Source organism: Melanerpes formicivorus, unplaced genomic scaffold (genome assembly GCF_026170545.1).
Source record: "Melanerpes formicivorus ecotype bairdi unplaced genomic scaffold, bMelFor1.0.p_v2 SCAF_5, whole genome shotgun sequence".
NCBI classification, from domain to species: domain Eukaryota; kingdom Metazoa; phylum Chordata; class Aves; order Piciformes; family Picidae; genus Melanerpes; species Melanerpes formicivorus.
Genome location: NW_027142357.1, coordinates 14,010,362 through 14,033,037, shown reverse-complemented (window position 1 = coordinate 14,033,037; position 22,676 = coordinate 14,010,362). Strand labels below are relative to the sequence as shown.

The following is a 22,676-nucleotide window of genomic DNA, read 5'->3' as shown; positions in this document are numbered from 1 at the left end:
TGTTTCTTGAATATATGTAATTTGTGCTGTAGACTATTCTAATCTCTTACATCTCAATTTCAAAGGAGCATAAACCAATGCAAAGCTAGTCCTGCAATCCACAGAACTAATGCCACCTTTGGTGGTTTTCTTTTGTCACTGTTTTGTTTCTTTGCTTTTTCTGCTGCTGTTTTGATTTGTTTGTTTGTTTTTATGGTGGGTTGAAAATTGTCCCCCAACATTAAATTTGCCAGACCAGCTCAGTTGGAAGCAAATGAAAGCTGGATTTACAAGCAAAACTACAATCTACAATGGAATGCAACGAATATGTACAAAATAGACAGTATCTACAATATTTACTATTAATAAACAGAACAAAGACCACCCTGGTCAAAGACCGGGGAAGACAATAGCTTCTCCCTCCCTGCCCCCCCTTACTCTCCTGTACATAAAAAGGACAAGAGAAAGGAGCAAAGATATGTTAGACTTAGCCAAAACAAGTCAGCCAAGGTCAAGCAGGAGCGAGTTAGTATCTCTCCCAGAGCGAAGAAATGAGAAGAGAAAGAAATTGTTTACATTACCAGCCTAAGTCCATTATCTTTCCAAAGGGATTGTTTAGAGCTATCATTGTTTTCCTTTTCACACCCAGTAGTGATTTATTTACATTTTACTACTTTCTCTTCAAGAACTGAAAATTTTTGAAGGCATAGCCTAAAACTACCACATTTTTTTTAAGCAAAAGAGAATCCCAGAATATTCAGTAATTAAAATAGTCACAGTGTGGAGACAGAATCATGTGGGTATAAAGAGAAGAAACCTAACTATTTTAACTTTAGGAACTTTGCTAACCAATCTGCTTGTCTACACGTTCCACTGAAACACACCACTAGCAGGTCTTTTCTCATATTTTATCAAAGGAAGTTGAAGACAGAGAACAAAGATTAGGCTCTCCCTGTTACTGCAACCTATTGAAATCTCTATCTAAAAAATGCATCTCTATAACCAACTCTTCTTGTAGAAGGATGGTTTATATAGGTTTTAATAAATTCATACAAGAAATTCTCCCCCTCAACCTTCAGCTTTCCCTGCAGTTCCTTCGATGGCTCACTTTCAACTCTTAGTTTCCCTTTGGAGTAATTTCAGTAATTTTCACTGTGCTACTTTAAATACTCTGGTCAGAATAGATCAAACTATCTTTGTCATACAAGTACCTTAATTGCTTTTTCCACTGCTCTGACACATACAAGGATTGCCTGCAAGCACATAATTCACTAACACTAAAGGTTCATAACTCCATTCTATGGTAATTTTGTGACAAACATTGCAAAGCAAAGTGCAAAAAAAAGGCAATATTAGCAGTGGACCAAAGTGATTGTTCATCCTTTTAACTCCTGACCTACCTGGTGGTTGTTTTTTTCGATATGGTGAGAGATGCCTGTGGATGCAGAATGTAACTGCTTGCACTGTCTGCTATAGCAGCCACCGCCACAGTCTGCAAGTTCCCATCACCACACTTCTCTTCCGAAACATCTTTGCAAAAATAAAACATCCTCCTGGTTAATAACTGAACTCAGAATGGGGAAATGACAAGCTATGACTAAGCTCTGTGTGTTGGAAAAGCAAGTATTTTGACATATGAAATAAGATTGCTAGACCATAAAGTAGTTTAACAGTTGTGAATTAAGACTCAACCTCTAGGCACACACATGAAGATACACTTGGCTAAGGTTGTTTGTACTCAAGGACTTTGGTAATCGTGCTGCTGCTAATGAATCCTTCCACAACAAATTACTCTGCTTTACATTTCCACAGATCCTTACAATACTGCACAACTATTTATGTCAGCTGAACAAAAACACTAGTTGTTGCTTTTAAAATAAGAAAAAAAAGGAGATTACAATATTGCTTTGGAACTTAGAAAAGAACATCTAAACCTTGCACTTGAATCTGTTAGAAAAATATCTTGGCCTTTCTTTGTAACAGAGAGCAAACCACAAGTCAAAAAATACTGTTTATTGAAGCCTGTGTGTGGATACTTAAACAAAAATGTAATGCAAATCTGAAAGCAGGCATTTCATACTTGGGTCTCAAAATAAAAATAAGCAGGGAGCTCTCTTTAGATGTGAGATTTTTGCCCTTCAATTATGAAAGTTTTTCCCCATCCTAAGAAAGCAATAAGCTAATGACTCAGTACATAAATCACTCCATCAGAAAGCTTGTGACTGAGTATTTTTAAGTGTGCACCTTAGAGTAACACCACTCTTGCTCAAAGCTTGGAGCACTGGTACCTTATACACAGACATATCCTTAAGACACTAGAGTCTACTCTGAAGCCTGTGCAATTTCATGCATTGCCATCATGTATAAGTAAGTGAAACTCAAGGGCTGGCAATCCATTCTTCTCCTTTAATCTTCATAGTAACCCAAAGACAAGTTTTCCTATCTTTTAATTAACTACAAAGCCTTTCATACAGTAAATATCTAGGAAAAAAAGCCAAAAGAACAAAACAAAACACAAAACCCCTATAGCTCTGTTGTGCTACATGCATTCAAATACTGTGAAACTCAGCTATTTGCAAAAATGGAGCCCCATGTCGGATGAAAAATGAGAATACAAAAAATACTACTTGGTATTGAAACATTTACTGCTTAAAAAAAGTAGCAGCAATTATTTTGTAACTAAAGACCAACTCAGAGTCAGGTAAGACCACACTGTAATCAAAGAGTGGGTTTACCCCTCAAGTGCAGCTGGAGAGAGAGGGAAAGAAGAGCATTAGGGTAGGAGCAAGTTTCTCAGTACAAGATAATGAAACCACATTCCAACTATCAGCAAAAAGAGATGGATCATGACTTGAAACCGAACTCTTTTTTCTGTCCACATATTATCAGGATTCATCTTACCTTTGAGCTCTCATTCCACAGGAGTACTTACTTAACTAGCACTTAGATTTTGGTAATTTTCAACAGAAAATGCTAAAAGAGTTTAACAAAATGTGACAACCCAGTTCCCAGATTTATTCTGTGAATGCAAACTAACACACAGCATTTTGCCACCCATCAAGGCTTGCAGATAAATAACCAATGCTTTCAGATTTCCACCTGTCCCTTTTCTGGCGAAAAGATAAACGTTTCCTCCTCTATTTGTACATATCAGTACATACTTAAAATGTCACAATTAACACACCGAGGGTGAGTTGCATCTCATTTAGTTCACTAGGAAATTAATTTCTACCTAGGTAATTCACTCCTGGCTTCACAAAAGATGCATCGTCACCACAATCTCTGGAACAGACCACAAGAACATTAACTCTTCTGTCTGCGTTACATGAATTAACAACTTCACTGAAAATGAAGGAAACAGTGAAAATTTGAAGCTGATAGTACAGCTGTCTGACTCTGCACAAATACTCCTATTAATGGTAAGGCAAGCAGAAGATTTGTGCTTGATATCTCAATCTACCTGTCACATACCTAGTGACCATAATAATTCTTATTTCATAAGGCTTTTGTCCAACAAAAAAAATGTGGCGTGTGGAGTGCCAGATTCATAATCAGGAAGCAGATTCAGTATGTATTTTTTGTCTTACAACTGACAAAGGAAAAGCAGTATGTATGAACAAGGTGCTTAAAGAGAGATCATGCAGGATTTGCTTAGTCACAGGAACACACATCCTCAAGTCCCACAGGTTAAACTCACCCTGTGAGCTGGTCACATCCAGAAGCTGACCTTGAGGAATAATCATTTGGGCCACTCCTGGCTGGGCAGAAGGAATGACATGCAGCACCTGCCCATTTTCTGACTGGCTGGCAACAATCATCTGTAAGGGAATCACACAGAAGCACAAATGGCACTAGTTTGTGTGGTGAGCATCATGCAGCACAACTAGGTTTCCTTATTACCAGAATGGCAAATATTTTGGTTGGAAAGAAATAGACTGCCTATTTACTATCAATTTCTTAAAATTACTTCTTTTCTTTTAAAACAGTCCCTTAACTGATAAAAGGAGAGAAAACCTTACAGGATTCTACAATAAATGACACATTAATTTGAAATTTACAAGACTATTATTACAGCTATCAAAAACCTGGTAGCCATTCACAGTTTAATTCACTGTGACTAATAGAGTTAATCAGAGCATAGAAAAATTTGACTTTTACTCTCAAGAAACTGACCTCCATGGGCAGCATTTTATGCAAAAACAGACAAGAAAAACCTCCATGACTTGAAAAAAAAAATAATAAATTCTATCTGGAATTCTGACAACTTAACTCCTTATAATAATTTTCCCTACAATTACTACAGACTTGTTCCAAATAATGCTTTAAAACCTACAGAACAATATAAAATATTATCTTGTTTATGATTTATTACTCTTCAAATGGGTGAAAATATTTTCAGTGCCAGTGCAACACATGCCAAGTAAACCCTCTAGATGAGAGAGTTACGTTTTTACAAAATAAGTGTTAAGACTTAAAAAGCAATGTTTTAAGTAAATTAATTGGGGAGGAGGAGTGCTGTAATGGATTAGCTTATTGCAAATGTTCTAATCCCTGAAAAAAAGCCACAAAGAGACTTCTCTAGAGAATACAGAGAAAGTAGTGGTGGTAGAAGTATGAGATATCACCACACAATGATATCCATCCACACTTGACAATGACAAAAGATGTAAGTTGTTGTTTAATAAAATTAGTAATGGCTGAAGACAGGATTTACCTACCTGAGGAAGGGCAACTGGAATATTAACTGAATCACTGAAAAGTTCCACCTTGTTGCTAAAGTCTGGATCAGCTGTTGTTACAAGAAACTAGTCCCATGCAATAGAGCTCTTCATAGAGTTCCCTCCCTCATCTGTGAGTACCCAACCGGCCCTGTTTCAGACACACTCACCACTGGTGCACTGGGCCCTCCTACAGGCTGCAGCTCATAGAGAGGCCACCCGGTCTGGTCTACCAGGTGGAACTCCTCTGCAGACTGAGGATGTGGCTGGGGCGGCTGTATGGGTGCAGCTGATGATGGAGAACTGCCTGAGAGGTGTCCTGCAGTGGGCAAAACTGCAGGAGAGTCACTCTGTCCAAGCAATGGATCCCTGGAATCTAGGCAGGTTAGATGCTTTCAGAGAGGAAAAGCAGCAAAATGTACTTTAATCTTGTGTGGTATTTCTATTAAAAAAAAAAAAAAAAAGGAAAGGGAAAAAAAAAAAGAACATTTAAAACCAGTGTGCTGCATTGCATATCCGGGGGGAGCTGCTGTCCTTCTGCTAGCTAAGACTAGCTGTTCTATTTTTGTTTTCCGTTTCCATGCTGAAAATGTATTCATATTTCTGCTTCCTAAAGCAACCTCTAAGGGGAAAGAAAATACCGTGTGTCCAAAATCTGTCCCCCAAAATTACTCATCAATTTAAAACATCTCAAATCTACTTAGAAACTGAGAGAACTTAGAGCAAAAAAAAACCAACTCAGTAAAATATCCATCAACTTGATTTTGACTTAAAAATAAATCTTACTGTTCTAGTCTGTCTTTAGACATATGCATTTAGCTATGAAGACAAAAATCTCTATATGCTTTCTTAATTCTCTAGCACAGAAGAAACACAAAAGCAATTAAAGCCCAAGAATTACACAGCACAAGACCAAGAATCGGATTTTGCAAGTCTCACAATATAGGTCCTCGGAGCTTATTCTCAACAAGCTTGCAGAATCGAGTTCCTACAGCACATCTTGTTTAAGGAAAAAAAAAAGTAAATGTTTAAGCACAAATATCTATCCTGTTGAAACTCTGACAACACAAATATTAAGCTTGTAAAAATAACTGAAAACAGGCAACCCTTGTGTAAAAATATCATGCCAGGCTGTCATTTGGCCCATGCAAGGAGTGCAAGCTGTTCCATGTCTTGCAGCCATCAGACAAACAACTCTGACATTTCTGCTACAAAAATCTGTAAACTACAAAGAGTGGAGAAAAACATTTCTACATTTTAGAGTCAGACCTGGACTGTCTTCTGTACTGAAACTGTCTACTGTAAACTACATCAGACAAGCAGTGTCAAATAAATGGCACTAATTGTGTTAAAGCCCATAAGCATGAATGACATTGTATGGTAGCTGATGTGTAGCCAACACCTACACAGATGTCCTGCATCCTTGGATTTTTGTTTGCCACATTTGGTCACTAAGCAATCTGACCTAGTTTTAAACACCACCTACTCAAAGGCAGGTCACCAAATGTTCTCTTATTAAAAGAATTTTGTTAACACAATAAAACACATTTCTTCAGCTCTACAACTCTATTAATATAACTGCTAGAGGTTGTCATTACACGTAACATCTGGATATTCATCAGTTCAAAACTAAATGCCACAAGAATCCAAGGAAAGGAAGTATTGTACTTTTTAGAAGGAAATGCTGTAATACTATAAAGGTGTGACAAAAACACTTTGGTGAAATATCATACTGTAAATTCAGACAGAGTGTAAAGAAAGCAAGCATCCACAAAGATAGAACATTTGTACCTCACCTGAAAAATATGTTTGTCGTTTCTGACTCTCCTGTACTATTAGAGATGTCTATGAACAAATCATTAGATCCTTCCATAACAATGTCATGGTCAGGTCCACTTTTTTCCATTACAAGATAACCTGGAGAAATTAAAAGTTTATTTAATCCTTCGATATTTCAGTCTCCAGTAAGACATTGATGCACATTTTTTTTTAATCTTAAAAATTTAGTCTTACAACTGCTAAAGCTGCTGCAAACTATGAAGTTGAGAGATTCCTGCCTCTTTATCACTGTATTACCCACAGCAGAAAAATTTCAGTGAGCTGCTCCAAAAGCACAGTTTAGCCTCTTGCATGAGACAAATTGCTTGTCATTGCATGCACACAAAACACACACGTACACACTCTTGTGATTTTCATCTAAATATGTCCACAAGCACTCAAGTAACACCCATAAGCATCTAGAGAACATTTGGTATTTAAAGACAGGCCAGTACTGCTTTACAAAAACATTAGTCATCTGCTTCCACAATCAACAGACAAGATGTGTTACCCAAGTCTGCCATGCAGTCATTTTAAAGTAAACTACATTTACTTTAGTGGGTTATAAAACATATAAATAAAATAAAATTACTATTGTTAGTCTACAGCAGTAAGTTTTGGGCAGGAAGAACACCAGATTTCTGAAACAAAATTTGGCATCAATCATGTGACGAAAGACAAAAAGATAGAGCTGCCAGCACATCAGAGATTTACCCCCTATCCCAAAGACAAGTACTTCAAGGACCTCATCTGTCCATTACAAACTTTGAGGCAAACCGATAATAATGGACAGTGAATTGCCAACCCCATAGGACAAGGCTTTCACTCAGTATGCTCTTTAAAGCAATGATCAATGCCAAATACTCATAAACAAGACAAAATGACAAATTAGCTTGGCCTACACACGTAATAAAAACTACACAAATACACCAAACTGAATGGAAGAAAACATAATTCCGGCAGTTTGGGGTGAGGGAGAGGAAAGGGTGTTAAGAATTTTCCCTTTCAGTATTTATTTTAAAGACAAGACAGCATTATATTATTACATGACTCCTACCAGCTTTATCTTCTTCAGCACTAGTTAGTAAATTCCTTGAGATGGACTTTTTTAGCAGAGGTATTTCAATAATTTACAGCTTTTGTTAAGAAGAATGTAAAAGGTTAGGGAGTCACTTTGAAAAGAACTGTGCGGCCCTGGAAGCACATATTTATTTTGCTTTGCAAAGGTCTAAGGGACCACAGGGAAAGTAAATCCACAACTCCTTGGCATCTGGAGCTGAATAAATCACCCTGCTGATACAAATATTGTGAAGTTAAGCTGCTCATATGCTCAATATATTAAACACTTTAAAGCAGATTTAGTTTTCCATTCAATCTTCAAGTGATGACACTCCAAGTTCCAAATGAAATTATCTCTTATTTGCTAAATATTTTGTATCTTTGGATCTGAGAAAAATTGTGAGAAGTTTCAGTTTAAAAATCTGAAACATGTTAGCAGGAGGGGAAAAGAAAAAAAAAAGATGGAAAACTAGGTTTCCTTATAATTCAATCATTTCCCCTCAGTTAAAAGATACAAAGAAGATGTGTCAGTTTTGCCAAAGCAATTCTTTGATGAAGTTTGTTCCAGAGACACCAATGGCATGTACCCTAAGTGTGCTGTAACTCAACTGCAGAACACAAAGACAGTTGTTATTGGGTCAGAGCAACTGCCCAAGTAGCCCAACATCCTGTATTTCACAATGCTTCATGATAAAGCTCAGGGCAAAAAATGAAAGCAGCAGGGTAAATATGCAGTGATATTTATCCAGTTTCCTCTAATATGAAGGGGAGCCCACAAGAAAGCTGGGGAGGGACTTCATACAAGGCTTTATACTGATAGAACGAGGAGGAATAGATTTAAACTGGAATTTACACTGGATATTAGGAAGACATTCTTTACAGTGAGGGTGGTGAGATACTGGAACAGGCTGCCCAGGGAGATTGTAGATGTCTCCTCCCTGGAGGCGTTCAAGGCCAGGCTGAACAGAGCTTTTAGCAGCTTGGTCTAGTGGAAGGTGTCCACAGGGGAGTTGGAACTAGATGATCTTTAAGATTGATTCCTACTCAAACCATTCTGTGGTTCTACGTATGGTTGCTTTGTCACAAACAAGTAACTAACATCAATCTATCTCTTCTTTTCATTAACACTTAAGTAAAGTGCCATAAAAATTTCCAGGGTAACACTATTGTATCCCACACTTAACAGCTTGAAGGAGAAACATGGGAGTTTAACATTACTGTACAAGATCAACAGCTGTATCCTCTGTGAACAAACCAAATAGCAGCTCTTCACATCCTTAGCTCCACCCAAACTACCCTACAGGTTGCTCTCTGTGAAATCCACCACTTCAAGGATGCTCCCAAACTAAGGATTACTTCATTTTAATGCCACAAGACTGCCTCCTCCGCCCTGCTTCCGTTGACTTTGTTCAAAGTAAAGGGAAATGTATGGCCATTGCTATCCTTGGCTCATCTTTACAAAGACAACATGCAACCACAGGAACAGCTAGCACAGGCAAAGACATCAACCACCATGAGCTTTTCATGCAGGATCTTACAAACAGATCTTCAAGAGAGCAAACATTGTGCACTACAATCTAGCCTACACATTACCATCAGCAGTTCATTTAAAAAAACAAACATAGTGATAGTTCAAGGTCATTTAACAAAACACAAAAGGCAGTCAAATCTCTATTTATTTAGTGATCAAGAACTCCCATAATACAGCTGGCAATGCCAGTGGCACCTCTTGCACACAGCAGGTTCACACTATTATCTACAGGTACAACTTGTGCAAAATCAGGAACAGGATTTCAATGCCCATTTTGAGGTGAACCTTTCTCATAACATTTGCAAGCTCCTCTCTGATGCAGAAACCCACACAGTGTTTCCTAATATACTAACTTTGAGAGACTCCAACGGAAAAGTCAAACTAGCATTAGTTCAAAATCTCATAATTGATCCGTCACATCTCCACCCTGTCTTAAGACAGGGTATTAGACTTCTGTATTTTCTTGTCTCCAATTATTTTTTCTATGGTAATATCTATAGCTACCAACTACAAGAAGAGGTCCCTAAAAACACCAGTTCTAGATTGGCATAATTTTAAGTCCTCTTATGAATGCTTGCCTCTGCCTTCCCTCAGTTATGAGGCCTCCCAGTGAAAGCAAGACATAGCCAGATTTCAAGAGGAACACTGCCTTTCAGAATCCCAGTTATTTTAAAACTGAGTCAACAGGGCACAATTTTAATCTCGAGAAGAGACCTAAACTGAAAAAAAAATGGGCAAGTTCATTGTGATCATAAACACATTCTATCTAGGAGTATTCTCTCAGGGCAGGCAGGAAGGAATCCTCTCACATTTTTCAAGTTTTCAATTAAGAAAAATAGGGGAAAAAAAAAAAATATTTGTTCTTGTTTTAGGATTTCTGACAGCAATATTTCACATATTGCTTTTAAGTTATACTTTGTGACAGCAAATACATACAATTGAATGCCTTACGATTTCCCCCCCCCCCTTTGATTTTTCATGAAATGTTTCAGGGATTTTATCAAAAAGGATAATCACATAGCTGACTACAATTAAACACATTGTCTGAAAAAGCCACCTCTGCTGACATTTCTCTACTGTCATTGTCAAGGGCACAAATTACAGGAAAAGGCAGCAGGGAAGGAAAAAGGACATAGTAATACCTTCAAGTAAATGAACTACGATTAGCTTTATATTAACTTGCACCAAGTTTAAGATTTTGCTTATCACTATCATGGATGACGAGGCAAATACTTTTAAGAATGCACAGGTCCGGAGACTCCTACTTAAAATGTCCCTCAAATCACTTTTGTGTTGCTAGCAGAAATATCTGTGCAATGCACCTGCGGAAGTAAATTACATTGACAAACAACGCCAGCTCTTTTAAGTACACTTAAGAAACAGACAAGACTTCGGAGTCTCGCAAAACATCCTGACTCGACACCTGCCCGCTCCAACAAATTGCCCCTGTCTGAGACCCCACACAGGGTAAAAGCTCAGCTGTTCCCTGAAGAGCCGCACGTAATTGACAAAAAGGCGGGAAAAAGACAACCTAGATAGGACACAGCAGGTACCCAAACAACCTTCTCTCCAAAACAACAGATCCACTCACAGCTTTAAAGTCCACTGCGTGTTGGGTTAATGACTTTTAGTAGTAAGTTTATTGTTGATGTATCACTTTGCATGCGAAGAAACACCCGAATTACAGGGAGAAGACACCATCAGCAGCGAACCAGTCTCACACGGCCGTTCGCGGGCTCCAGCAACGCCCCAGCTCTACATGAGGAACTATTCACCGTCACGGGAGCAAAGCCGGTACTGCTGGTTGCCCCGCACAGTCCAATCGGGGGTGCGACAAGGCGGCTCCCGGACGAGGTGGGAAAGCATGGGACCCCCGCTCCAGCGGCGCAGGTGCCTACGAACACCCTAAGCAATGCACCCTCCACGCCTCAGCCCCAAGGGAAATAGGGTGCACCTCGTCCCTTGCCCCTCACCCTGCTCTCCTGGTCACACCCCCCCCCGCGCAGCGCAGCCCTGGAGTGGTGCAGTGAGACACGCGAGGGCGGGCCCTGCCCGCCGCCCTGAGGGATAGAGCGCAGCCCGGCCCACTGCGGCCCGTCTTTCCCCAGCCCCGCAAGGTGCGGCAGAGAGCCCAAGAGTCTACGAGTCTACTCAACCTCCGTTTGGCTCCCGCAGGCACCGCCATACACACCGCCCCTCCGCGCACGCGCAGCGGCGCACCGCCGCCGCACCCGCCTTCCAGCCGGCAGGGAAAAGGGAAGGGGAGCGCGGAGGGCGCCGGGAAAGTGATGGGGCGCGGAGCCTTTCGGGAGCCGTAGCTCGTGGGCCGGGTCGGGGCGCGTGCGGCATCCTGGGTGCTGTGGTCCCCACCGCAACTCACTGCCAGCCGCGTGGTGCAGCGGACTCGGCAGTAGCTGGCGGCGTGGGCTGGGCCGGACCGCGAGAAGCGGCTGCGGCAAGGCTGGAGTGCAGCCATTGAACGTGCGGGGAGGAGGTGTCCCGCGGGTGGGAACGGCTAATCGCGACACGTGGTTAGGGACGAAGCCGGCAGCAGCATGGCCCAGTTAACGGCACGGTTCCGCACCGAGAACCGCAGGTGAGGGGTCGTCTGCTCGGGCTGGAGGAGTGGGTTTGCGGTGGGGGTAATGCAAAGACGGTAACGGCACTGTGTGCTCGCAGGTACGCTGTGGAGGATGTGCCCTTCTCGGTGCCCGCGGCCTCCGAGACCACCGACCTCAGCCATCTCATCAACAAGCTGCTGGCGGCCGGCAACGGTAGGTGCCGGGCGAGCGGCCGGGCGGGAGCCCACCGCCGCCCCGAGCAGGCGCCAGCCTTGCACGCTTGCCTTTCTTTCTTGGGTGGCTGGCGAGTCTTCCCCGCCCCCCCCCCCCCTCGAATTCCTGAGCACAGGCCGCGGCTCCCTCACAAGTTGCCCCGCTGCTGCACGAACCGGCCGAGTCAGGCTTATGCTTCTGCTGAGCGTGACCAGTTGTAGCGCATAGTGCCACAAACTGGCCGGCTTGGGGCAGGGCCGGCCAAAGAAATGTCAAAGTTGGAAGCAGCACCCTACTACCCGCAGGTCCCGCAGTGGGATCGGGCTTTGGCCTGACGCGGTCCTGCCCTTCTGTTTTGGTCTGGCTGTCCTGAGAAAGACACTCTTTGAACTTGATCCAAAACTCGGCAGGTATTGGTGCTGGTGGGCAGTCCTGGGAGAAATGTGCCAAGGGCTGGATTTAGCATGTGCCTAGCAGATCAGGCTGCCCCAGCAGATGAGGATGGAGGTGTTCCCCAAAACCTAGCAAAAGAACAAATGAAACAAAAGGTTTGGAGCACAACCATTCTGTTAATGCTAGCTGAAATAAACCTGACTTGAAAGATTTTTGAGGGGAAGTCACCTGTGCAATAGTGTCAAAAAAAATGTCATTTTCTATAAGAAACCAGACTACTCATATCCTAACCTGCTGAGATTTCTGCAAGTTGCTTTTAAACCGTTACATGCAAATGGAAACAGCCTTGAATAGAAAACTAGTACACAATACTCTTGTCAAAACATGGGGCCTTTGCTAACTATATTGTTGCAGAGGTTAAAATATGAACCAAAAATTCTGAGGATTTTCCTATTGCTATATCAAACACAGGGCTCTGGCTAGTGATGATAAAGATGTGGGTGAGCAGGGGGAAGTTCCATGCAAAACAGTGATGAAGCACCACTGGACTTTAGTGACATAGCTACAAAGAAGGATTTGGAAAATACTGTGTTAACAGTAAGACACAAACAACCCTCTCAACCCCAACAGCAAATTCTCCTGTCTTGTAGTTCACATAATCCTGGGGAATTCATAGGCTGCACACTTAAAACTGAGAGTTATATGTGACTTTCGTTGAGGTAGTTTCTGGGGTTTTTTCTCCTCTTTTCTTGTCTCTCTTCTCCTGAACCAGCCACAGAATGTTGCTGTTCTCAACGGTAACAAATGAATAGTGACACCCAAATATGTGGTTTTCCTAATTTGTTTCAGTGGATCACAAACATGTGGAATTTGACTTCCTTATCAATGGCCAGTTCTTGCGTATGCCACTGGTCACACACATGGAAATGGAAAATATCTCCACGGTAAGTCATGCTCAATTTCTCCCCACCTTGGACAGAACACATGTAGTCAGTTTACTTCAATCTGATTTAGGTATTACATTGTCATCCTGTCTAAGAAGATTTCTTTGCTCAGTTTTCTTTCCTTTGCGCAGTTTTCTTTCTTTTTTCTTTCTTTTCTGACTTTACAGGAGAATTCCCTGTACATCAATCCATTCTGAACTGCAAAGTGATTAGAGTATGGGACCTACCAGTGCAAAGAACATTGTTATTCAGTCTGTTTTCTATATCCAATTCGGAAGGGAAATTCTTGTTTCATTCAGTTAATCATTAATGTATTTTTGTCTCCTTTAGGGGATAATGGGGGAGATTAGAAAATTTTAAACAACAGTTTTGTATGGGTGCATACAGAAGAAGAGGAGCCTGAGAAGAGTAAAATTACTTGCATGTGCTTCCAGCTTGCTATTAATAGTACTTCAATAAAAATATGAAAAGCAATATAATTCAGATACTTCTTTTCTAAAGACTTTAATTCCACAAATGTGGCAAAGGACTTGAATATCAAGATCTTTGTCCAATAAATGTGTATATCTGCACCACACAAGTTAAATATTAGTTAATTAGTATGGGTTTGTTTTTTTGTTGTTAAACAAGAAGTATTTTCTTCTGTGAGCTCAGGAAGAAGTGGTGGAAATAGAGTATGTGGAGAAATATATGGCCCCTCAGCCAGAGGAATGCATCTTCCATGATGACTGGATCAGTTCTGTTCAAGCCACTGAAGAATGGTACTGCACTAAGTGAATTCTAAGTTTTGCCTGTCCTACTCCCTTTGTGTACAGGAAGCTCCATGGTGTCAGTTGGGGTGGTATTCTGTCTCTTTCCTAATGTGTTGGGAGGGTTTTTTTCCCCCTCTTTGCTCTGTTTTTGTTTTGTTTTTAACCTGTCAAGTTAGTCATCTACTTGCTTTTGTAAGCAGTATAGCTTTGACATTTGTCTTCTATGCTGACAGTGAATTAACAGAAGTAGAACACAGTGGCACTGAACATGAGATACTCTTAATACAAATGAATAATACAAGTGGTGTTTACTATCTTTTGTCTTAAAGAACAGTAAGATTTCCATATCTCTCTTGTTAGCTTGAACTCTTGACTTCAAGTGTGACATTCATTCATAATAGTGTACCTTTATGTGGAGCTTTTATTTAAAAAACCCATCCAACCATCATGGTCCTCTTCTACTGTATATTCATAGTAATTTTCCATCAACTAGGCAATATTCCTACATCAAGTAATGGTTTGAAAATGCTTTGAGACCCTCTAGTAACATACCATGAGCAAAAAAATCACCTTTTCTTTTAAATGATGTAAGCAATCTTATGTCTCACCTACCAGAATGTGCACCACTCTCACTGCTTTTCTTTTTGGCTTTTGAATTCTTTTTTTGCTTTTCCAAACACAGAAAGTAGCTACATTTTGAATTTGCTTCAGCTACCCAGTTACTATGGTAATATTCTTCCAAGTTTCTGGTTGAGGCTTTTTTCTTAAAACACTGTTGGTTTATAAAATAATATTTCAAATTCTGTACCCTGTAGGATATTAACTGGCTGCTATGATCAGACTGCTCGTATCTGGTCTTTGGAAGGCAAGTCCATCATGACAATGGCTGGGCATACAGAAGTAGTGAAAGATGCGGTATGGGTGAAGCAAGGTCAGTATATGCATTCAGGGAATAGTAATAGTTTGATTTATTGGGGGAACAATGTCAGCATTCTTCAACCATGAAGTTTTAGTTACATAAATGCTACAGTTGTTGCTTTGCCTGTTAGTGGTGGTAGAAATTAAGTCGTGGTGTGATTAAAACAGTCCTTTAACAGTAATGCATACAGTCTAGCAAGCACATTGTCTATGCCTTTTGCAGTCTTCATGAACAAATAGTGGTAAGTATGTATATTTATGTTCATTGTACTTACAGGGTAACATGACATAAACTGAGGTATGTATGACTTTCTATCCACCTGCTACTTCTTCCTCAAGTAGTATAATTGTATTTTCAGCATAAAGACTTTGGAAAGCTGAGTTGGGTGTGAGCAGGACTTTTTTTTCTTCTCCAGATAGTTTATCCTGCCTGATACTTAGTGCTTCTATGGACCAAACTGTCCTGCTATGGGAATGGAATGTGGAGAAGAACAAAGTGAAAGCCCTTCACTGCTGCAGGGGACATGCTGGAAGTGTAGATTCCATAGCTGTTGATTGCACAAGAACTAAAGTGAGTGATTTCTGGAAAGAAACCTTTGTGGGCAGCCCATATCTCAAAAATAATCTTTTTGTCCCAGGATAGGTACTTGTTATCACGCTGTTATGGCAGACACTGCCAATTTTCCAGTATAAATGGTAGTTATTGGGCGTTAGGAGTGCTGCATCACCGCTAGGTCTTCTTTTCAAAGTGATGCACTTAACCTCTAATAACCCAAAAAGCTGAAGGTGACTTTAGATGGTACAAGCCATTATACTACTTCTAACTTCACTAAGTGAAATTGAATGTTTATTCTTAAGTAAATGTTACTTTTAACACACATGAATTTTGCATTATAATGAACTATTTTCAAATTTTACCTAAACTTGTACAGTAGTTTTGGGGGTGGGGGGGTGGGGGGAGGAATATTTCCAAGGTGATACTTGGAAAAAGCAGGTGGTAGAAGAGGTCCTTTCACTTTATCCAGGAAGTGAACAACAAAGAGCACTTTCACTGAAGCTGGAGTCATCACTCCCAGCTTGACTCTATATCAGACAGGCTAGAATAGAACCTTTTGGTGCTGAAGATAAAGGTAAAAGTGGTATTTTGCAGATAATTTTCCTGCAAAGGAAGGAAAAAGAATAATTTGATCTTTTTCAAAATTCGTGAGTTTTGCTCTTTGGGGTTGGTTAGTTGTTGGTTTTGGTTTGGTTTTTGGAGCCTAGTATTGTTCATGTGTTATAACCCATTGGTTAATTTTTCAAGCAGTAAGTGCATTTTGTGTAGTTTACAAGGTCTGTCTGGATAAACTTTTAACAAAATATTTCTGTTCATGCAGTTCTGCAGTGGATCCTGGGATAAGATGTTAAAGATCTGGTCTGCAGGTAAGATAAGCAGCAGTTGGGATTCTTGTCTTTCTTTAAAAACCCTGTATGCACAACAACCTTAAAGATGGATATCTAAATACCTTTTTTATCAAGAAAAAATTAGTCTAATATTAGGAGCAAGCTAGAACTCTTTTGTAAGCTTTGTAAGGCTCTGTATCAATATGTTTAGATACTGTTTTTGTTGATAACACAATGGCAGATATGATTATCAAGTGCCTGCCAGTGTTTATGCAGAACACAGTACTACTTTATCTTAAAAAAAAATGTATACATAAACATGCAGGTTTGCAGCAGGAGTAGGAAAGTGACTATGACCCTGTGCTCAGCACTGGTGAAGCTGCACCTTGAATGCTGTTTTCAGTTTTAGGTCCCTCACTACAAGAAAGACATTGAGGTACTGGAGTGTGTCCAGAGAAGGGCAATAAAGCTGGTGAAGGGTCTAAAGCACAAATCTTATGGGGAGCAGCTGAGGGATCTGACATTGTCTAGTCTAGAGAAGAGGAGGCTGAGAGACCTCATTGCTCTCTGCAACTGAAAGGAGGTTCTAGTGAGGTGGGGGGGCAGTCTCTGTAGTATCAGATGATAGAACAAGAGGAAATGGCCTGAAATTGTGCCAGTTTAGATTGGAAGAAAATAGAAATTTCTTTATGGAAAGGGTGTTCAGCCATTGGAATAGGTTGCTCAGGCAGGTGGAGTCAGTGTCCCTGGAACTGTTTAAGAAATGTGTGGACATGGCACTTTGGGGTGTGGTTTAATGCCCATGGTGGTGTTAAGTCAATGGTTGGACTTGATGATTTTAGAGGTCTTTTCCAACCAAAAAAATTCTATGATTCTACTACTGACAACATAGAGGATGGCGAGATGATCAGTCTTTTCTAAAAGAGATTAATCTCATTTGATCTGAATGCTTTATTTCACTGGGCCAAGTAATATTTTTTCAGTTTGGGATTATATGTTTAGGTATTGTATCTAAAAGTAAGATTTTGCATATTACATACCCAAATTACTGTTGGAATTTTCCATGAGCTAGGATGGTCTTAAAAATTCATTGGGACCTCATTTTCAAACTGCATGACTTGGAGGGTATCACTTAATTTGTATTAGTTTTCCTCTTGCTTGAAATGGAGATAATACTGATGTGATCAAAGGTGACTCATAGACAGGTTAGCTACTGTAAATACAGGATTTTGTTTAATTACCTATATGGAAATGCAATTGAAAAACCTATAGACAAAGTCTTACTGCTTTCTGTCACAGTACCTACAGATGAAGAGGATGAATTGGAAGAGGCAGCTAATAGACCACGGAAGAAGCAGAAAACTGAACAATTTGGCCTTACAAGGGTAAGACAAACTCCAGATTTGTCCAGGACTTTATTTTAGAAATGCGGTCACACAAAATTCTGTTTAGTTCCAAGTGACTCTCTGAGAATTTGTGATATATCTCAGGCTGACCAGATATGTATTTGTTGAAAGAATAGATTATTCTTTTTATGATACTCAATCTAATCTCCTCTCACCTGTAAATTCTAGACACCCCTGGCAACCCTCTCTGGCCATACAGAAGCTGTCTCTTCTGTGCTGTGGTCAGATGCTGAAGAAATTTGCAGTGCATCATGGGACCACACCATTAAACTCTGGGACGCTGAGACTGGAGATCTCAAATCAACTTTGGTGAGATCATTATACATTGTAGGGCCAGCTGAAGGCCAACTCAAAAAACTTATGCAAAATAGTATTTCCTGTCTTACAGTTACCTATTTCCTTTTCTGACAGACTGGAAATAAAGTATTTAATTCTGTCAGCTACTCACCACTGTGTCGTCGCCTGGCATCCGGAAGCACCGATAGACACATTAGACTATGGGATCCCCGCAGCAAAGGTGAGGTAAAACATGCATATTCTTGCCTTCAAAACTGCTTCCTGTGGGGAGGCATCTCACAGTTTTCTGGTGCCCTGCTTGAAGCAATCCATTTGGGGACTTTATTGAAAACAAAGATTACATTTATTTTCCATAATCTGGTGCAAGACTTTTAGTTTCTCACCTAATAACTGAGAAAACCATCTCGTTGTAGATTTCCCCCCCTTTTTTTTTTTAATTACTAATGAATCTTCATCTGTGTGGTTGCAAGCCTGAACTTTCTTTTTCTTTGTAAGGTTCACACCTAAGTTGATTGGGCCATCATTAAAGTCTGACAGGATTGCAGATAACTTGTTACTGAGCCTACCAGCTCTGTTTCATAGGCATGCCTATTTCATAGGCATGTTACTTGTTTAGCTTCTAGAGTTAACAGTATTATCATCTTATATGTTATAATAAAAGCCCTTTTCTTGTTTTGTTTCAAAAATCTTTGGAAAAACAAGTTTGGTGACAGGAAAACATATTTTGAGCTTTCTTTCAAGTTAGAAATTATTTGTGAGAGAAACACCCTCAAGCACAAATAAATTGCTGACTGCTTTTCTCTCTGGGTTTCGTATGCATCTTAAAAGTGCTGATTTCAGTTGGCATCTACTGATGTCTTTTTTTGTTTTAATGTTCAGATGGCTCCTTGGTTCTCCTGTCTCTGACGTCTCACACAGGCTGGGTCACATCTGTGAAGTGGTCACCTACCCATGAGCATCAGCTGATCTCTGGTTCTCTGGACAACATTGTAAAGCTCTGGGACACAAGAAGGTATAATAAATGTGTCCTTTGCTGTTCAAAGGCTTGTAAACTTACAGGGTCATTTAACCTGATGAAACAGAAAAAGCAGTGTAAGACAGTAATTGGAAACTTCTGTGGTATTGGTGAAAATCCCTTAGGTTTTAGGAGTCAAGCACATAACAAAAGGGAGAAAAACATTTGTGATCTGCCAGAAGACCTTTGTGGCTTAACATCTGAGGGATGGGTGGTGTCCCAGCATAGGACTTCACTGGCATGAATGACAGCATCAATTTACATGCAGAGGACAGCATCTCTAATATTGCTACTGACATTAGGAACAGCAGAAGGTCTGCTAACCACTCCTCTGTTCCAAGGAACAAAATACATTCTATGGAATGAGCCTAACAGGGTGAAGTTTCACTTGATACTCTTCAAATCATTCTTCACAAATTCCCAAGCAATGAAATGGTTTACATTCAGAAGACATAAATGGCTTTTCTGGAAACCACACAGTTAGCAACATCCACTTGGAAGGAGGAAACTATACAATAAACTGTTCTCAACAAGCAGATTGATTTAAGTTTCAGACTCAAGATAGGTTGCAAGCATGTGAAGTATTGCTGCATTGTCTTTGGGCACATAAGAGGTTAACACTTACGTGATCAGCTCTGGAGAAGGCAGAGAAAATAGCACAGATAGTAGATACCTGTACTCTGAACATGCTTGTAACTACTAGACCACATCTGTAAATAGCATTGTGATAACATTTCTTCCAAGGACCAATTTTGTTTTCTGTGATTGCTGCATAACTTCAAACCTGTGACTGTAAATACCTGTGTTTTACCAGTTGCAAAGCTCCTCTCTATGATTTGGCTGCCCATGAAGACAAGGTTTTGTGTGTGGACTGGACGGAAGCAGGGGTAAGAATCCAAAGAGCAAGCTAAATTTTTATGCATGATGGTTAGGAATGAGGCTAAAAGCAGTATGAACTATTTTTTCCTTTATACTTAGAAAAGCAAGTTTGCATTGTGCTGTGGTTGGTACTGGGTTGATAACTGGGTCTTACTGTCATACACACTGCAGCACTTCGCCATGCTAGGGTGCAAAGGTGTAGGACAGGAACTGAAATTCTGTAGCATTATGTGGGTGCTACACTGGTATTTCCACACGAAGAGAGACCAGAACAGCACATCTCACTGAGAAATTACATGTTCCAAGGTACCACGTGCCGCCATGGAGATTAAAGCAGCAGCACAAAACGACAGCTGGGGCATGGCCGTACATGTAGAAGCAGATAACTATATAAGCCTCTGTAGCACGTTATTCTGCAGGTGGTGGTACATGCATTATAAAATAGAAAAAGAAACCCAAAACAACATTAGCAAAGTTTCAGAGATTTTCCCTGTGGCTCCTGTTCTCAGGAAAAGCTTTAGAAATTTTTCTGCAAAAACTTTGCTACTAACTTTAGGAGGATGGTAAGAAACAAGGTTGCTTCTGGACTTTGATCATGTATTAATAGTTTAATTGTTACTCTTTGCTCCTTTTCTTTTTGGAGATGTATTCTCATTTTTTTGTGTAAGTATTTTGCTTGGTTCTGCTATTAATCACATTTTCTTTTCCTCTCAGTTGCTATTGAGTGGAGGTGCAGACAACAAACTGTATTGCTACAGATACCCAGCTACAACTTCTGATGTTGGAGCATGAATGGCAACAGGCTGAAGACTTTTTTTTTTTTTTTAAGATTTTTGCAACAGTTACTCTGTTACCATCCCTTCACAACCAGCAGGCAAAAAAAGGATGTTTCCCTTCCTCAAAGAGCCTCATTTTTTGTATGGTAACTTTTACCTGTATCTACCACAGAAAAAAACAGCAACAAGTTACAAATAAGATTAGTATGAAACAAAGCAAAGGGCATTTCCTCCCTTTATAATCAGCTTTGAATTAACATCTTTAAATGACTATTTGTATAGCCCTTTTAGCAATGAGTTTTCCTGATACTTACAGAAAAATTACTCACTGGACTAAACTGTTTTTGTTTACCTCCTTTCTCTTGGGAAAAAAAAAAGCAAGCTTTTATCTACAGTTCATTGGCTTAGTGCCTCACTTCAGCTAAAAGTCAGACTTCAGCTCTCCTTTTTATGAGGATGGAAAAGACAAGGGGTAATAGGTACAAGTTACTCCTGGGGAGATTCTAGTGGGAATCCATAGGAAAATTTTTCACAATGAGAACAGGTAAACATTGTAATCACCTCCCCCAAAAAGTAGTGGATTCCCTACATTGGTCAGTTTTAAGACTCAGCGTGATAGGATGCTGGGCCATCTCATTTAAACTACACTGTCACCTGGAAAAGGTGGACCAGATGATCTATGGGGTCCCTTCCAATCGGGCATTCTGAGATTCAGCATGACTGTTGGCAGCTCATACAATTAGGTCTTAGTTGATGAACCCAAGCTTCTTTCTAGGATGGAGACAGTATGTTTGCAGTGCAAATGTGAAAGGAACTTGCTAAGATTTGCTAGCAGATGAACCAATCCATTTTTTTTGTTACTCCTAAGTTAGGGCTGTAAACTACTTGATAAGAACATGTGCATGTTGTGCCACAGTACATGCAATGCTGCAGTACAACTAATGTGGTATCTTATTCCTAGAAAGCAGCAGAAACAAGCAGAGCATCGCACAGATGAGACAAAATTTGTTCATAGAAAGCATGAATACAAAGACTTGGAATAACCTTTAGGCTGATAGAGGACAAGCACTACTCAGATATGCTCATCAAACGTTCTCTACTGGTGGTCTTGCTTTTAACTTATTACTGCAGTTTCTTAGAGGCTGTGTAGGTGAGATTAAACCAGCACATAGTTGAACAAAGAGGAAACCAAACTCGGGTATCCTCAATAAGGTCTTGGCTTTCAATGAATGCAAGACCTGTACAGCTTAATCAAGTCAAATGCTTAAATTTCCAGCTTAGTATTTTTATTCTGAAGAGTGAAAACTGATATCTAGGTTTACAATAGAGAAATTCTGATTAAGCCAAACTGCAAAACTATGGAGAACAGCAAGGATCTCTACTCACAGAGCCAAGGAATCAGTGTACTGCAACTTACAGACTGACCTTTTCCTGATAGGAAAGAATCTGTCTTGCCATTATTTCATGATCCATGTGAATGTCCTTAGGACATGCTTCACTCTTTCTAAAGCCTTGATACAGTGATTATATATTTTTCTTATTTAAACATTATTCCTTCAAAAAACATTGCCTTTGATTTACTCCACAAACTGTAACTTGTGGATATGGTCTAAATAACCATTTTGTTCTGTAACCTTACTGAAAACACAAAGCATTTTTGGAGCAGAACTTGAGTATGCACTGAAGCATGCAGCACTCCTCCCCTCTATTACAGATCTGTATTTCACATGCACATTTGTGGCTGTGTCACTGTCATGGGTTGAGTTGAATCTGCTGATGATACTCCATACCATGCTGCCATCATGCCAGCTTCAAAGTGAAAGTGCTGTCTGGAGTAAAGTATCATGGGGCTTCAAGGTAACAATGGTAACACAAGAGGCTTCCTGTTACGGTCTTGGGGTAATGGTCTTTTCTGCTGAGTGGGCTGCAGGCTGGGGGAGGTCACTGGCTTCTGCTGCTGCTTTTGCCTTTTGCTGCAAAAAGGCTGAGGTAATTGTGCATTGTGTCATTTGCAGTAAAACTATCTCAACTCTG

General features: G+C 40.2%; 2 protein-coding genes across 4 annotated transcripts in view; one reads left to right on the top strand and one right to left on the bottom strand.

Annotated features, from left to right (window-relative positions):
• Positions 1 to 5,086, bottom strand: part of CARF (calcium responsive transcription factor) — a 42,289-nt gene extending 37,203 nt beyond the window's left edge. For 2 of the 3 annotated variants that reach the window (XM_068138317.1, XM_068138318.1), the window contains exons 1-3: positions 4,868 to 4,947; positions 3,677 to 3,797; positions 1,380 to 1,509 (exon numbers count right to left, since the gene is read on the bottom strand). In XM_068138317.1, coding sequence (XP_067994418.1) covers positions 1,380 to 1,509; positions 3,677 to 3,797 — 251 coding nt within the window. In that variant the 5' untranslated portion in view covers positions 4,868 to 4,947. Of the gene's footprint in view, positions 1 to 1,379; positions 1,510 to 3,676; positions 3,798 to 4,867 lie in introns of all 3 variants that reach the window. The other variant, XM_068138319.1, reaches the window with a different exon arrangement.
• Positions 5,087 to 11,315: 6,229 nt separating this feature from the next.
• Positions 11,316 to 22,676, top strand: WDR12 (WD repeat domain 12). Its single transcript, XM_068138322.1, has 13 exons — positions 11,316 to 11,701; positions 11,785 to 11,879; positions 13,122 to 13,216; positions 13,871 to 13,977; positions 14,784 to 14,899; positions 15,303 to 15,457; positions 16,263 to 16,308; positions 17,569 to 17,654; positions 17,844 to 17,984; positions 18,087 to 18,192; positions 18,852 to 18,984; positions 19,802 to 19,874; positions 20,581 to 22,676. The coding sequence occupies exons 1-13, from the start codon at positions 11,661 to 11,663 to the stop codon at positions 20,656 to 20,658; spliced, it is 1,272 nt and encodes a 423-aa protein (XP_067994423.1). The 5' UTR covers positions 11,316 to 11,660; the 3' UTR covers positions 20,659 to 22,676.

Bases quoted from the DNA above. Each gene is read 5' to 3' on its own strand.
- WDR12 (XM_068138322.1), top strand. From the start codon at position 11,661: ATGGCCCAGTTAACGGCACGGTTCCGCACCGAGAACCGCAG. The intron at 17,655-17,843 runs GTAAGACAAACT...TGTAAATTCTAG, and splicing joins AACAATTTGGCCTTACAAGG to ACACCCCTGGCAACCCTCTC. The intron at 17,985-18,086 runs GTGAGATCATTA...CTTTTCTGACAG, and splicing joins GAGATCTCAAATCAACTTTG to ACTGGAAATAAAGTATTTAA.